Genomic DNA, 15,296 nt, shown 5'->3' with positions numbered 1-15,296 from the left:
ATAGAGAGAGTAGAGAGACGGGGATAGAGAGGAGAGGGGATAATGAGAGTAGAGGGAGGAAAGAAAGGAGAGAGGGGAATAGAGAGGAGAGAGAGGGAGATAGAAGAGAGGGAGAGAGGGATAGAGAGGAGAGGGAGGGGATAGAGAGAGTGGAGGGGGATAGGAGAAAAAGGGGATAGAGAAGGGAGAGGGAGATAGAGAGAGAGAGTGGGCAGCTATTACACAGCCCAGAGCCAGTCCCAAGGCGCCCCCCACCCTCTGGTTTCAGGCAGCGCCCAGGAGAGGGAAGCCCAGTCTGCCCACTGCCCAGAGACTGGGATGGCACTGTTGCAGCCAAGGACTCGAGGCTGTCCCTGTCATTCCCACAGTAACTCCGCAGGGCCGGGCCGAGGGTGCGGGTGTGGGAGAGGGTCACTCCCCAACTTGTTTGCATTTGTAAGATGCTTTTCTTTTCAACCCCTTCCACACATAAGTATTTTGCTGAAGTTTCCTCTCTTTTTATTTTTTAAAATAAGACGCAGGGGACCAGAGGAATAGTACACGATAGTACAGCGAGAAGGGTGTTTGCCTTGCATGTGGCCAACCCAGATTCCACCCCTGGCATCCCATATGATCCCCCGAGCAACACCAGGAGTGATTCCTGAGTGCAGAGCCAGGAGTCAGCCCTGAGCATCACTGGGTGTGACCCAAAAAGCCAAAATAAGTAGATAAATATTTTTTTAAAAAATAATTAAGATAAAATAAGACAGTGCCTAGGAGCCTCAACAGAGGTGCCACCTGGGGCTTTGCGACCTGCCCGGAAGGTGGTGAGGGACAGGGAGTTGGGAAGGGTCATCCCTACACTGCCACCACACCCAGCAGTGCTCAGGGCTTCCTCCTGGCTCTATGCTCAGGGCATCCTGCAAAGCCAGACATGGAACCCAGGCGGGCCACGTGCATCAAGCCCTCACACTGACCCTTGTTCTCTGGAATCCTGGGGAGGGGCCTTGGAGCTCCTGTGTGCCACGTGGAAAACCCCCCAACATAATTAAAATCAGTAAAATCCTGTGATATTTTCTTTCCTCAGCACATATTTCAGAGGACTCTGCTCTTAGGGGTGCTGGGGGGGTGCAATTTGTCCCTGAGGGGACATGGTGGGTCAAGACCTTTCATTTGGGGGCCATGCCTGCCCATGCTCAGGGTCACTCCTGGCTCTGCACTCAGAATTCACTCCTGGTGGTGCCAGGGTCTATCTGGGATGCTGGGGATGGACCACGGGTCAGCCGTGTGCCAGGCAAACGCCCTTCCTGCTGTCCTATCGCTCCGACCCTGTCAAGACCTTTCTGCTGCCCCTCTGGGAGGGCCCTGGAAATCTGCCCCAAAGGGCAGAGGTGGCACCCACCAGGGTCCCCCGGTTCAGGAGCTGAGCCCCCAGAGCCCGGCTACTCCACCAGTCACCCACTAACTTGGCAGATAAGGAGCCCCACGTCTGTGGAGACAGGCTGTGTTGGGAGGGTTTCTGTGACCCGTCCCCACCCTCCTCTGCCTGGAGGGGCTGATCCGGGTGCCCACATCTACTCAGCCCTGAGGTTGACTTCCCCTTCCTGCCCATTGTTCCATGAGCCTGTGCTGGGCGGGGCCAGTGGTTGGGGTTTGTGTGCCTGAATGTGTGTACATGTGTGTGCATGTGTGTGTATGTGACTGCATGTGTGTTTGTTACATGCACATGTATGTGTGCACATGCATGTGCATGCATGTGTGCATGTGTGTGCGTGCGTGAGAGTCTGTGTGTGTGTGTATGTGGGTGTGTGTATGTACGCAGGTTCTGCAGGCGGTCTGGGTTTGGGTTCGGGTGTGGATGCAGGTGTGGGCCCAGGATGGTGTCGTGGGGCCATCCCATCCGTGGGCCCTGGGGGTGGGTTTGCTGCCGCTGGCGTCTGGGACAAAGGCGTGTGGCCACCTCCCGGCTCAGCCTTCCCCATGGCGTTCCGATTTCACCGCCAAGAAAGTGCCTTTGCCCAGCGCCGCTGACCGCCCTGGGTGGGGGACTCACCTGGACCCTTGCCAACTTCCAATTAGCGCTGTGCAGAGCCCCGCGGCGGGTCCCCCTCTGCTCCGTGCCCAGCGCTTCCCGCCTGTTCTACATCCCACCCATTCCGGTTCTGTCCACGCACGAGGAAAATCTGCACCAGATTATTGTAGTCGAAACGTTTTGTTTGTTTATTTGCCCTTGACATAAGACTTCCAGAACATTTGCAGAACTAGTACAAAGAGCGTCGGTGAGATCTCCCCGACTTCTCCCAAGCTCTGCCGCGAAATCCCGGGGTTCTGTGCTAGCTTAGCCCCTCCCTGCCGCCCTGCATGCCCAGCGCATCTCTGAAGCCCCCGGCAGTTGTCAGCAGCGCCTGAGTCTGTGTTTCCTAGCGACAAGGCCCCCTCGGGCCCTGGGACATCTTGGTGATGGACACAGTGCTCTCAACCAGTGCATATTCCTTCCCAATTTTATTAGACTTCTAATAAAATTTATGGAAATTTCCATAAAATTCTAATATATTTTATGGGAAAAGGGGAAAAAAATGTTTGAGGCTGGAGAGATGGTGCAGGGGTTGAGGTGTTTGCCTTGCATGGTGGCTGACCTGGGTTTGATCCTTGGGACCTACCAGGGTCCCCCCACCCTGTCCTGACAACCTCCCCGACGCCCCCCCCCCCGGAGTGATCCCTGGGAACTACTGTGACTACCTACCTTATGTTTATATGAATATAAAAATTTATATTTTTATGAATTATAAAAACGGGTGAAATTGAGGAATGAGGAGACAGTACTGTTTATCTTCTTTTTGGGAGGCGGTTACCCCTGATGTTCGGGGATCAAACTTGGCATCTTGTGCTCCGGCCTTTTGCTCCTTCTTTGAGGCATAAGAGAAGCAGCGCTGGGGCTCAGTGGGGTAGCCCAGTGGGGAGGGCACTCGCCCTGCACACAAGCCAACCCGGTTCATCTCTGGCATCCCAGAGGGTCCCATGAGCCCCACCAGGGGTGATCCTTGAGCACAGCCAGGTGTGGCATCCACCTACCCACCTACCCCCGCTCAAAAAAGAAAATAGAAAGAAAAAGCAGTATTTGAAGCCAGCCTCATCAGAGCGGCCCTCCTAGAGCAGTCAGGAAGTCCCCTGCGTGGGGGTCCTGGCACCCGCAAACATCTGTCTTCCCCAGCGCCTTCTCCTTGTTGCACCCATCTGAGGAGAGGGGAACGTCCAGCTTCCAACACTAAGCAGGTGGTGGGAAAGGGGAGGGTCAGATCAAAGTCGGATGGTCCAGTATCTGCGATCTTATGCAAAGGCCAGCCCTAAGCCTCCGGTGGTGACCAAGCGCTCCCGCTCCTGCCTTCATGGGGCTGGCATCCCCCCGTGACACTCTGGTGCTTTCTTCTCCACACTGAGGGTTTCCTTGCGGGATTCGCTCTCAGTACAGCTGCAGATGCGTTTCCGCTGACGTCCCCGGCCGCTGCGGCTTTCTGCGCTGTCACATGGTTCCCCAGCCCCTCTGCATGTCGGGGTGTGATGGCCACGGCCCTCTTATCTGGGCAGATCTGCATGTCCGCTCCCACGCTGGCAGCCCACGGTTTGCCCAGCCCCTGATCTGGGGTGGATTCAGCCCAGTGGGACTGAATTCACAAATTCGCCTAGCTTCGAGGCTCCGCGGGTCACATCCAGGAACTGGAAGGCGCCCCGGGTCTATCTTGGAGTGGGTGGTGAGTCAGAGTCCGGCCCGTGGGGCAGCAGGGAACAGCGGAGGCCCAGGTCGATAGGTCTCTGGACAGACACAGACACACCAGGGCAGCATCAGTGGTTGTACAGCCAGCAACTATAAGGGTGATTGGCAACTGTATCTGTGATCGGCAACTGTAACTGTGATTGGCAATTATATCAGTGATTGGCAACTATAACAGCAACTTGCAACTGTAACTTCAATTTTCCATGTCATTGTCACTTAGTAGTCGGAACCATCCTGACTGTGGCATTGTTAGTCCTCCTTGCCTGTGCAGAGTTAAGAGAATGTCGTTGGTTGGTGTGAATGTCTTTCCAGGAGAGAAACACGTTTTGGGGGTATGCGGTGCTTTTTGGGGGGCCCGCTGAGCACACTTTTAGGACAGTGGCTTCATGCAAACAGTCTTCTTGTCACTGTCACGGGCATAGTAATCTGCTCCCACTGGACAACAGACCTCGCTGTGGGGCTCATTAGGAGGACGGTGGGGGTGGCGTCTGCTGAGAAAGGAGAGGCAGCTGGGCTGCTCATTCTCAGGTGGGGGGGGGGGGCAGGAAGCTAGGTGCTGGTTAGGGGCTGCCTCATCCCTCTGGGTTCTCCTGCTTCCTGTCAGGACCCTGTGTCACAAGCAGAACCTGCACATTCTGGGGGTGTCAGGGATCGGGGAGACTTGCCCGCCACTCCTGAGGAAACGGGCATGAAAGTAGGACAAAAAGGAGGTTCCCCCACATTCTGTCTCCAATACCCCGTGCTTAGCGGTTCCGTCAGGAATGTCGAATCTGGGCTGGCGCAATAGCACAGCGGGTAGGGTGTTTGCCTTGCATGCGGCCAACCCGGGTTTGATTCCCAGCATCCCATATGGTCCCCTGAGCACCGCCAGGAGTAATTCCTGACTGCAGAGCCAGGAGTAACCCCTGTGCATTGCCAGGTGTGACCTAAAAAGAAAATAATAATGTCAATCCATGTCGCAAATACAGATCTTTCTCCATCCCCATCATCTCCCTGGCTTTATTTTAAAGCAAAATGCGAAAGGGTTTGTCAGCCAGGACATGAAGCACGTTTAGGCTTTTATAGATTCGTGTGAGCAAAGGTTTTGCAATAAAAGAATTCATAGGGCTTTCGGGGACAGGGGCTGGGAGGACTTGGGGTGTTGCCTTGCTCCCCACACCTCGTTAGGGACGGGCTTGTGGGAGCCCGTAACTTGTCAACTCCATAAAGTATGTCTTAAATTTCATAAGTGGTTTCAAGGTTTACTCGCAAACTCAGTGCAGTTCCCTCCTTCTCATAAATCTCCCATTTCTCAAATATGAATTCTCCCGCCGTGAGGGTCAGCTGGACTCAGGGCCCACATGTGTGTGTGGTCACGGGAGGCTCGAGCGGGCAGGCCAGGCTTTGGCAAAAAAGAGGCCAGGAATGGCCTTGTATGCGACCAACCCCGGTTGGAACCCTGAGCACCTTCTATGGTCCTCTGAACACAGAGTACTGCTGGGTGTGGCCCCAGTCCCCCCAAGGGAAAAAATAAATAAAATACAATGGTGGATTTAATTTTTAATTTTTTCTTAGGTTGTTTTGTTTATTTGAGGGACACACCTGGTGATCCTCAGCACCATAGAGGGGACCGGCATGAGGGTGCTGGGGACCAAACTCTGGGCAGCTGCATGCAAGGGAAGGGCCCTGCCCACTATCCTCTCTCCAGCCCCTCTTCTGCCCTTGGTGTGGTCCCAGGCCTCTGCCCGGGGCTCCTGCAGACAGAATCTTTATCCCACTCTCACATCACCCCCAGGCTCAGGATTCTGGTTCTGTGAACTGCACGTGCTGAGACATGTCTGATGATCAGGTTCCAGTGCTGAAAGTTCTGGCCACACATGGTCGCTCATTCAGGCACGTACAGATGGGCATGTTCCACGGGCACAGCCGAGTCCAGGGTCCAGGGGGAGCCGGTTCTCACAGGAAAAGGGTTTCTGGAGCAAGCAGTGCGGGGGTTCGAGGGCTCCTTCTCACGGCTGGGTGAAGAGGGGCAGAGGGGATTCTGCTTAGTCTCCTTCCTTCAAAAACCCTGGCTAAGTGTTTCTGGGCAAAAGAGGAATGAATGCAAGGAAAGAAGGAATAAATGGTTCCGTGACTTCTGGGAGAGAAAGGGCATTCATCACACACGCGCACGCGCACACACACATGCACACAGGCACACACGGACACACCACACGCATGCACACATGAATGCACATGCGTGTGCGCACACACGCACACGCACACCAGGGTGTGCTGGAGGCTTCATGGCCTTCCCTTTGTGCCCCTCTCTCAGAGAAGCCCACCTAGGCGCGGAGGCGAGCGGGGGGTTGGGGGGGATGGGGGGGGGCTAGGATGGACTTTGCGGATCTGGAGTTTGAGCACTTGAGTATCTAATGCCACCACGTACCCACGCAGAGCAAGGAAAACTCTCGAGGTCTCCGAGTCATTCTTTATAGACAGGGTTCAGATGAGCCCTGCGGCGCCGATTCAAAAGGCGGTCGTGAGGGTTAACAGAATCCTTCTACAGGGAAGGCTCAGGACGGAGTAAACGCCAGGTTTGTATTCTTCAGCGCTATTCCAGAACTCTGCATTAATAGGCAGAGCTTCTGAAGGTAGCCGTACTTCGCCACTGCTGTCTTGTTATTCCCAATAACCCCTGCTATGGGCAGAAGGACACTGGGGAAAGGGTCAGAAAGCTTAATCCACAGCCAGACTCCTCCTGACTCCCACAGACGTGGCCTTTCTTGCACGCCAAGCATGCTCATAACCTGCCTGGGGTGCTAACACGTCAGCTCTATGCCATTCCCATCCCAGCAGCCTGGCCCGAGTGCAGAACCCCAGTGGGCCTGTCTAATCTAATCTCCAGGCCTCCTGCACTGGGGGCCCCTGTGCTGGGAAAGACCAGCGGTGAACTAGAGAAGCCCCCATGGCCGGCTCATTGGCTGTGACCATTTGTCACCACATGCAAGGTGACAGCCCCACTATTCTCTCTCTGGCTTGGTGGCTGTGGTCCCTGGCTGGAAAGGCTCACCTGCTTGTTTATTGGCCGATCACACGAGGCTGCAAACGTGGGCATTGCCAGATAAAGAAGACACACAGGGCAAGTGCCGTAAAGCCTGCATAATCTCTCCAACTCCAGTGTCTTTTTTTTTTTTAAGTTCATATGTTTTTGTCTGGGGGCCAGATCAGTGGTGCCAGGGCTGCTGTTGGCTCGGTGCTCAGGGATGGCTCCCAGTGGTGCTTGTGGCCCAGTGGCCAGGGAGGGAGCAAATCCAAGTCCCCCACATTCCAACACACCCTCCAACCCTTTGGGCCATCTCCCCGAAGGAGAGAGGCATCCAAGGCCCGAGCAATAGCACAATGGGGAAGGCATTTGCCTTGCACATGGCCAACCAAGGTTCAATCCCCGCCATCCCATATGGTCCCTTGAGCACTGCAAGTAGTAATTCCTGAGTGCAGAGCCAGGAGTAACTCCTGAGCATCACCAGATGTGGCCTGCAAAGCCAAAAAGTGAAGAAGAAGGAGACAGGAATACAATTCTTCGATTTTTTTAAAGGAGGGGTATTGTTTTTGGGGCCACACAAGGCAGTACTCAGGGCTTATTGGTTCTGTGCTCAAGGGACCACATGTGGTGCTGGGGGTGAAACCAGTCGGCCACAGGCAAGGCAAGCCTTAACCCCGGGCCTGTCTCCCTGGCCCCAGAAATACTATTTCATAACGTCACTATGGACACTTGCTATTGATTTCGCAGGTCATTTTCAATCTAATCCCCTAAACTGCCTTTCATTTATATCTTGGTTTTAGAAATTGAGAAATCTGTTTTGGAAATTGGGTTATTGGGGCAAAAGGTTGTCTTAAGACCATTTGTTGTGGTGTCGAACTCGGGTCCTTTGGCTTCAGAAACTTGTGTTCCAGCTTTCTCCGGCTGCCTCTAGGTAGACAGCACGAAGGTGAAGGTAGTGGCCTGGCACACGCTGGACACCAATCCTGGCACCACGTACAGCCCCCCCCCCCCCCCCCCAGCACTGCCAGGCTTTGTCCCTGAGCATCATAGGGTATGGCCCAAAGAAACAAAACCAAAAAAGTTCATGATTTTTTTTTTAAGTTCAGTTAGTTTTTTTTTTTTCCTTTTTGGGTCACATCCGGTGATGCACAGGGATTACTCCTGGCTGAACATGGACCAAATGGCGTGGCCTCCAGGTGCCATGCTGGCCTGTCCCTGGTTGCTGAGAGACGGGAACGGGCCAGGCTGTAAGTCTCGGGAGCGTGTTCTCCGCATTGGCTGCGCCGCTGCCCTCCAAGCTCTTGGCCTCTGGACTTGTTGCCTCCAGCCGGCCCGCTGTCCCACTCCTGATGTCCACCAGCCACGCCAGGGAGCTGTCTCTTCGTGGTTGCCTACGCCGCATTTAGCATAGCGACCCAAAACTCCCAGTGTTGAATTTGCTGTAGCTCTGGGAAGACCGCCTGCCACCCCAGAGCCGGAAGGGAGACGTTTGGCCACGCACGAAGCCGGCCACATCCTGTCTCCTACTCCCTGGTTTCTCAAGCCAGGAACCGAGTCTCATTCTGGGACACCGTCCTTCACCAGAGATGCCATCTCTGTGTTTCTGCATCGCAGGCTAGATTCCCCGAGCTGTGCGCACGTGCCTCCGCGGGGGGATATTTATTAACCGTTACTCTGGAGTGGAGAATTGGAACTTAGTCGCTCGCCCACTGCATTTGCTCTCCGTGTAAAATTTTGTGATAACAGTGCTAATTACCCAGCAGCTGAATTTGTGGGAAGTGCATGGCAGTAATTTGCACCTTACTGTTGGGTTTTTTTTTTTTTTTGGAATTCTGAGTGTGTCCGTGGGTACGTGCTCTTGATTTATGAACTACCCCAGCATTGGCCTCTCTGCCTCATTAACAGTGCGGGTTTCCGCACAGAGCATTTGGTTCCTATATTTGGGCTAGAGACATTCATTTTAACTCTAATAAGAGTTGCTGAGTGCTAAAGATTTAGGCCATTTTTTTACCGCTCGAGTAGCATTTTGCTAACGGAAGCTCTTAAATTACTAGGTGCTTTTTTAAAACTAGGGTTTTTTTTTTTATTGGGGTGGGGGAGAGATTGGTGGGCGAGGAAGGATAATTCCTTTAGTAGGTTATGAAAAATCCTGAAGTGGATGAATTCCGTTGTCTTTTTGGGGCAGGGTGGTGGGTGTTTGATCTCTGTTCCCGCGCAGATGGGAACTTGGTTGTGTCTGGACACATCTCCATGGCGCGGGGACCTGAGTTTTGTTGTTTGTTTGGTTTGAGTCTGGAGGAGCATCTCCATGTCCTGGGAAAGAATGTGGCTGTGTGTCATGGATGGTCTGAAACATCTGCTGCAGGTAGCCCGCGAGTGTTCCTTATTAACCCAGGAAACCGCTTCCAACTGAAGCCGCTCGTTCCAAGCGGTTGGAAGTGGATATTTGGATTAATTCCACATATCTGTTACTTGGGTTTCTGGCAGCAAGGACCTTTTAAAAGGAGGGGGAAAAATTCTGTTTTTAAGGAATGTTTAAAAAAAAGAGAGAGACCACCCTCAAAATTTCTTTCCTGGTTGCAAGAGTTTTTCAATTTTTCTGCCCCTCCCACCCCAAGAAATCCTGCTTGGGCAAAAAGGCAGGGGGGAGGTTGAGGGGGGGGCGATTCAAAGGCAAGTCACCTCCAGACGGTTCTGGGAGATAATCCTTTCCACCATCCTCAGCTCTCATTCCCTTGCTTTTTTTTTTTTTTTTTTTTGCCGATGGCTACATTTCTATCTCTGCATCAATTAGCACAGTGATTTATACCGCAAGCAAGCTGTTTAGAGGTAATGGTACACAATTAACATCTCATTCCGCCATAAAGGGTATGCTAAATACCCCAGCCCTTGCTCTCCGTGGCCTGGAATGGAAATGAGTGTTTGTCCTAATTCCTACACCCCAAGATGTGGAGTGGGCCTGCATTGTACCGCTCCCCACCATTAATCTAATTATAGATAGCTGCAAATGAAGGGCCTGCGTAGGAGCTGGGAGCTTGGAGCAAAATAGCCTTTTTGTCATCACGCCTGACTCTGCCTGCGCTCACACTCTCCGGGCAGGCCTGCAGGATGGGAGTCTCCGTGCACGCTGCCTGTTGCACCACGTCTAATTACGGGCGCCCTGGAAACACGTCCCAGCCCAGCTGGAAACAGACATCCTCCTGCACGCCCGGTGATGGGTGGCGTCCTGCCGGCCAGCCCCGAGCTTCCACCGCTGCCCTTTCCCCTCCCCAGAGGCTGGGGGACTGCCTCGGGCTTCTTGCCTTGGTCGGACATGAGGGCGCGTTTGTGGTGGGTTTTGTTGAGCCTGAAGGAAGCGCAGAGGGAAATGGACAAGGGCAGCGGGTGTGTCTCCTGGCACCCAGCGGGGGAGAAGCTGCACTGCCCAGTCTGTTTCCACTGCTGTGGTTCTGTTCTGGGCTCACGGGTGTTGGTACGGGTCTGGCCGTTGTCACCATGGGCACAGCCGGGTTTTCTCTCTAGCAGGTGGGCAGAAAGCGGGAATGTCCTCTGGGGCCCGGCTCAGGGGTTGGAGCCTGATGGTGGGTGGAGAGGCAGGAGAGAAGCATCAGGCCGGGGAGGGGGGCGGGGACATTGTGCCAGCCGCCCCTCAGGCCACCTGGGAGTGTTGGTCATTGCAGAAAAGAACCCACTGACCCGCCGTGACTTAGGGTGGCCCCAGCTGACCCGGGACAGTGGCCCCGAGAAGGGGGTGCTTCAGGAGGGGGACAGAGGACCGGAAGGCAGAGGCCCAGCGTGGGCAGCTGTGGGGCAGCGGCCTATGGGTGTCTGGCTGGTCAGCATCAGGCCTCAAGTACGCGAGACCAAAGCGGGAGTCCACGGGACCGGCCCGGCCGATGGAGGGCACTCAGCCACGTCCAGGGGCACAGCCCTGTGACCCACTGCGAGGACAGCCGGCCTGCCCTGGCATCCCTGGGGATCAGCTCAAGCGCTTCTGCCCCTCACACATGATGGCTGCTCCCTCCTCCGCCTCCTCCCCCAGCACCGCCCACCCTTCTGCCTGCCCACCGTTGCCCCATCCAGGCTGAAGGCCAGCCCAGGCTTGGTTCCCCCCCCCCCACACACTTGGTTCCTCTGCTGGTGCTCCTTTTGCTTTCTCCCCCAATTTTTTTTTCTTTTGGTCACACCCAATGATGCTCAGGGGTTCCTCCTGACTCTGCACACAGGAATGACTCCTGGCGGTGCTCAGGGGACCATACGGGATGCTGAGGACCGAACCCGGGTCAGCCACGTACAAGACAAACGCCCTGCCCTCTGTGCTATCACTCTGGCCCTTCCCCATCTTTCGAACTTCAGGGGAGACGTTTTCTCCTCATACACGGTTGGTTTCGTGTAGGAAACTCCATAAACACTCTCAAATTACTTCGTGATGGGAGAGTTTGCCGTAATTAGACCATTAGATAACACCTCCTGTTTATGTCCTGTGTGGGCCGGCCTGGCCCAGAGCACCTGCTTGCCACTCTGAGGTGTGTTTTAGCTGACTCGCTCGTGGGACACAGTGCCATTAAAGGGGGGGGGGGACGGTGTTCTGTCTCCCCAAACCCCCGCACGGCCAGGTTCTAGCTCCTGCTCCACTCCAACTCCCCCAACAAACAGCTTCTGACCACGCAGGCAGACATTTCTATTGTCCCAAAGAGAGGGAGAGAACATTCTGGCAGCTTCTAGAACATCCCCTGTCTGCCCTGCCTAGCCAGCCCTTCAGAACACCAAATTGCTAGTTTATCTGCTGGAAAATAGCACCACCAGTCACTCTGGTCTCCCAGACCCCGCGGGGGACACTCCTAATTCGCCTCTGCCAGTCTATCCTGAAGTCCCCACTCGGCAAAACTCCGAGAAACCCGTAACTAGCATTTCTGTTGACGCACTTTGAAGGCCGCGCTTCCTGGGGCCTTAAGAACATCAGCTAGTTCTTGAGGCTTTCACCAGCCATGCATTCCGCATTCCGATGACCATCCCCTGGCCAGGGTCCTCCTCCCCTGGAGGAGCTACTGGCTTTTTCTTTTGTTTGTTTGTTTGTTTGTTTGCTTGCTTGCTGGTGGGGCTCAGGGCTTACTCCTGGTGGTGCTTGGGGAGGGGCTGCACATTGCAGGCCGGGGATCGAATCCTGGTTGATTGGGTGTGTGCAAGGCAAGTTGCTCTACCTGCTGTACAAATCAACCCATATATATATATATATATATATATATATATATATATATATATATATATATTTCCCCCCCCAGAAGGCTGTGGGGATGGGCCGGAGGGTCAGGAAGACATCAAAGGGAATCTTAAAGAGAACCTTCTCCCCGCCCTCCTCTCTCTCCTCCCAGAGGTCACTTCTAAGCCAAGTATTCGAGCCTCTCCGGGGCGTTTAGTCCGTGTTATTTTTTACTTGTGATGACAATGCCTCGCCTCCCCCTCCCCCCCCAGCAGATTTAAGAACAATAAACAAATACAAAAGGAAAAGGAACATCTCATCAATAACAAAGGGGCGAGTGGAAGGCATCCAGTCCCAAGCCTCTTCACATCTCCATCCAAGCCAAGCAGGACCCCTGCCGAGAAAGGAATCCCGGAGCTAGGAAACTATAAAAATAGTGTGGGGATCCAGTTTTCCGGTGGGATCCTGTGCAGCGGGGACAGAGATGGGGCCAGTCTTAGCTGAGTGTCCTTTTTAGCGTGTTTGAGATGGGCTGGGGTCTCTCGGGGCCCCTTCACGGGCCACCCTGCAGTGAGAAGAGGTTCCTGCTCTGCTGGCCAACAGCCTGAGGACAGCGAGATGGCAGTGGGCGCAGGGACGGGGAGGACTGGCCACATGCAGACTTCTCTTTTGCTTCTGTGTCCGGTAGTGGGGTGGGTTTTTCTTTCCCACACATGGATGGAGTTTAGAGACTGCAAGTGTGCCGTGTGGTGCAATGGTTATGTTCTTGCCCCCTGGATTCCTCCTGCCCTGGATGTAATGAAGGATCAGGGGTCTGATTACCCACTGCTGAGTGCCCCCTCTGTGGGCGTGTGCTGGGCTGGCGGGAAAGGCCCCTCCCAGCCCCCGCCTCCACCCCCCTGTGCTGCTTTTGACTTAGGTGAAAAAATCATTTTTTTTTTTTTGAATCACCGTGAGATACACCGGGACAAAGTCACTCCTGCTTGAGTTCCTGTCATGTAATGTCCCGGCCCCGTCCCTTCATTGGTGCATATGTCCCACCACTGTGGTTTGCAGTATGTCACCGGGAGGGTGTCACACATAGCCCTTAACCCCCTTCCCACTCCCAGTCTCTATCCAGAGTAACCGTTTCCAGCTGACTCAGATGGATCTTCCTAGGAGCTGGTAGGTTCTGTCAGCCCCAAGATGTCACATAACAGCCACAAGCTCAGGGCCGGGCAGACATGTATGCACTGGTGCCGATAGCAGGACTGGCACTCAGACACGCAGTGACATGCAGTGTTCCTGTTCAGCTGTGTGTGTGTATATGTGTGTGTGTGGGGGGGTGGTGTGTGTGTATGGTGTGTGTGTATATGTGGTGGGTGTGTGGGTGTGATGTGTGTGGTGTGTATGTGTAGTGTGTGGCAGGATGTGTGTGATTGTGTGTGGTGGTGATGGAATGTGTGTATGTGTGTGGTGGTGTGTGTGTGGTGTGTGGAGTGTGTGTATGTGTGTGGGGGATGTGGGGGTATGTGTGTGTGTGTGGTGGTGGTGTGTGTGTGATGGAGTGTGTATGTGGTGGTGGGGTGTGTGTGTATGTGGCGGGGTATGTATATGTGTGTTATGTGTGGTGTGTGTATGTGTGTGTGTGTGTGTGTGTGTGTGTGGTTGAGGTCGCTCATCAGACTCTTCACAGGGACCCTGACCCTGTCCCCTCTGCAGGGGTCCCGAGGAAGCGCCCTGAGCCATACCCTGGGCCCAGGTGGGCGCGAGTTTGCTGGTGGACCCTGTCCACCCAATTCCCGCGGGGAGGCTGGGCTTGTAGCTTTTCCGGGAAGAGCCACAGTGCCCTTGCCAGAGCACTGTGCCAGGAGCCAGCCCCCCATGCCCTCGCACTGTTTCATTTCGCCTCTCCCTGCACGGGCCATGCCGTGGCTCCAGGCACCAGGTTCTCCTGAGGCCCCGGGGGCGCGGGTGGCCCGGGTTTGATCCCCGAGCACTTCATGGTCCCTGAGCCTGCTGGGAGTAGCCTGCGGCCCAGGTCAGGATGGCCCCCAACCAGCACCCCAGAATCGTGGAGCGGGACCCTGGCCCTTTGCGCCCCCACCCATGAGCGAGCCCCCTGGAACCTTGGTCCTGCACCCCGTTTCTGCCCGATTCTTGCCATCTCCCTCCTCTGGGCCGAGGGACTTTGCCTCCCGCTTCCTCCTCCGTGGCCCGAGCCCCTGCCGTGGGTGTTCCGGCCAGAAGCATTGGCTTTTCCCATCAGGACTCCCACATCTCCTGGCCCCCCCCACCCAGAGAGAGGCGCAGAGGCCTGGGTTGGCCAGACCCCACACGGACCCCCTTTGTCTCAGCACCGGCCACACTCACAGCTGTCTGCTGCCATCTGCCGGTGGGCTCAGGACCTCTCGGCCAGGCAGGGCACCGGGGCTGGACGCACCAGGGGACAGCTCCCTTAAAGCTGCAGGCAGGCCTTGGCCCTGGGTCACTCGCTTGCCCCCAAGTGTCCCCTGGAGGAGGTTTCCTGAGTTCGGTGGGAGGCGAGGATGCTGATGTCTCTCTGTCTGTCTCTCTCTCCCCAGTACAAGCTGCACGTCCTAACCAAGCTGGCCGCCGAACTGAACCAGTTCATGCTGGAGAAGGTGCCTGAGGACACCAGCAGCATCCTGCGCTCCCCCATGCCTGGCGTGGTGGTGGCTGTGGCCGTGAAGCCCGGGGACATGGTGAGGACGGGAGGGGACAGGTTTTGGGCCTCTGGGGGGAGCTCGGCGCTCGGGGCAGAATCCTAGCGGGGGCTCGAGTCAGTCTCCCTGCGCTTCATTTTGTTTTGTGGCCATACCCAGCCATGCTCAGGGCTTCCCTCTGCACTCAGGGATCACTCCCGGGGGCTCGAGGGACCCTGTGGGGTGCCAGGGATGGAACCTGGGTCATCCACATGCCAGGCAAGTGCCGTCCCCAGTTGCAGGCGCATCCCGTGATTTCCCCTGCGGATCTCATATGAAAACTGTCTGGGGCGGCTTCCTGCCCAGAGGTATTCTGGGGAAGCACCTTCATCAGTCCCTCAGCACTGAAAAATAAAAGGAGGCAGGATGCTCAGCTCTGGGAGAAGAAGCTGCTTTTATTTATTTTATTTTATTTTATTTTTTGCTTTTTGGGTCACACCCAGCGATGCACAGGGATTACTCCTGGCTCTGCACTCAGGAATTACCCCTGGCGGTGCTCAGAGGACCATATGGGATGCTGGGAATCGAACCCGGGTCGGCCGCGTGCAAGGCAAACTCCCTACCTGCTGTGCTATCACTTCAGCCCCAAGAAGCTGCTTTTAGATAGACATCAAGGGGGTGGAAGTGATCGATTGT

At 55.1% G+C, this 15,296-nt stretch overlaps 1 protein-coding gene across 1 annotated transcript in view; it reads left to right on the top strand.

Annotated features, from left to right (window-relative positions):
- PCCA (propionyl-CoA carboxylase subunit alpha) overlaps nucleotides 1-15,296 on the top strand; it is a 274,548-nt gene that overhangs the window by 248,071 nt on the left and 11,181 nt on the right. The window contains exon 22 of the mRNA XM_056109803.1: nucleotides 14,520-14,660. Coding sequence (XP_055965778.1) covers nucleotides 14,520-14,660 — 141 coding nt within the window. The remainder of the gene's footprint in view (nucleotides 1-14,519; nucleotides 14,661-15,296) is intronic.

Source organism: Sorex fumeus, unplaced genomic scaffold (assembly GCF_029834395.1).
Source record: "Sorex fumeus unplaced genomic scaffold, SorFum_2.1 ptg000008l, whole genome shotgun sequence".
Lineage (NCBI taxonomy): Eukaryota > Metazoa > Chordata > Mammalia > Eulipotyphla > Soricidae > Sorex > Sorex fumeus.
The sequence above is the reverse complement of the archived record's forward strand: the minus strand, read 5'-3'. Positions and strand labels throughout refer to the sequence as shown.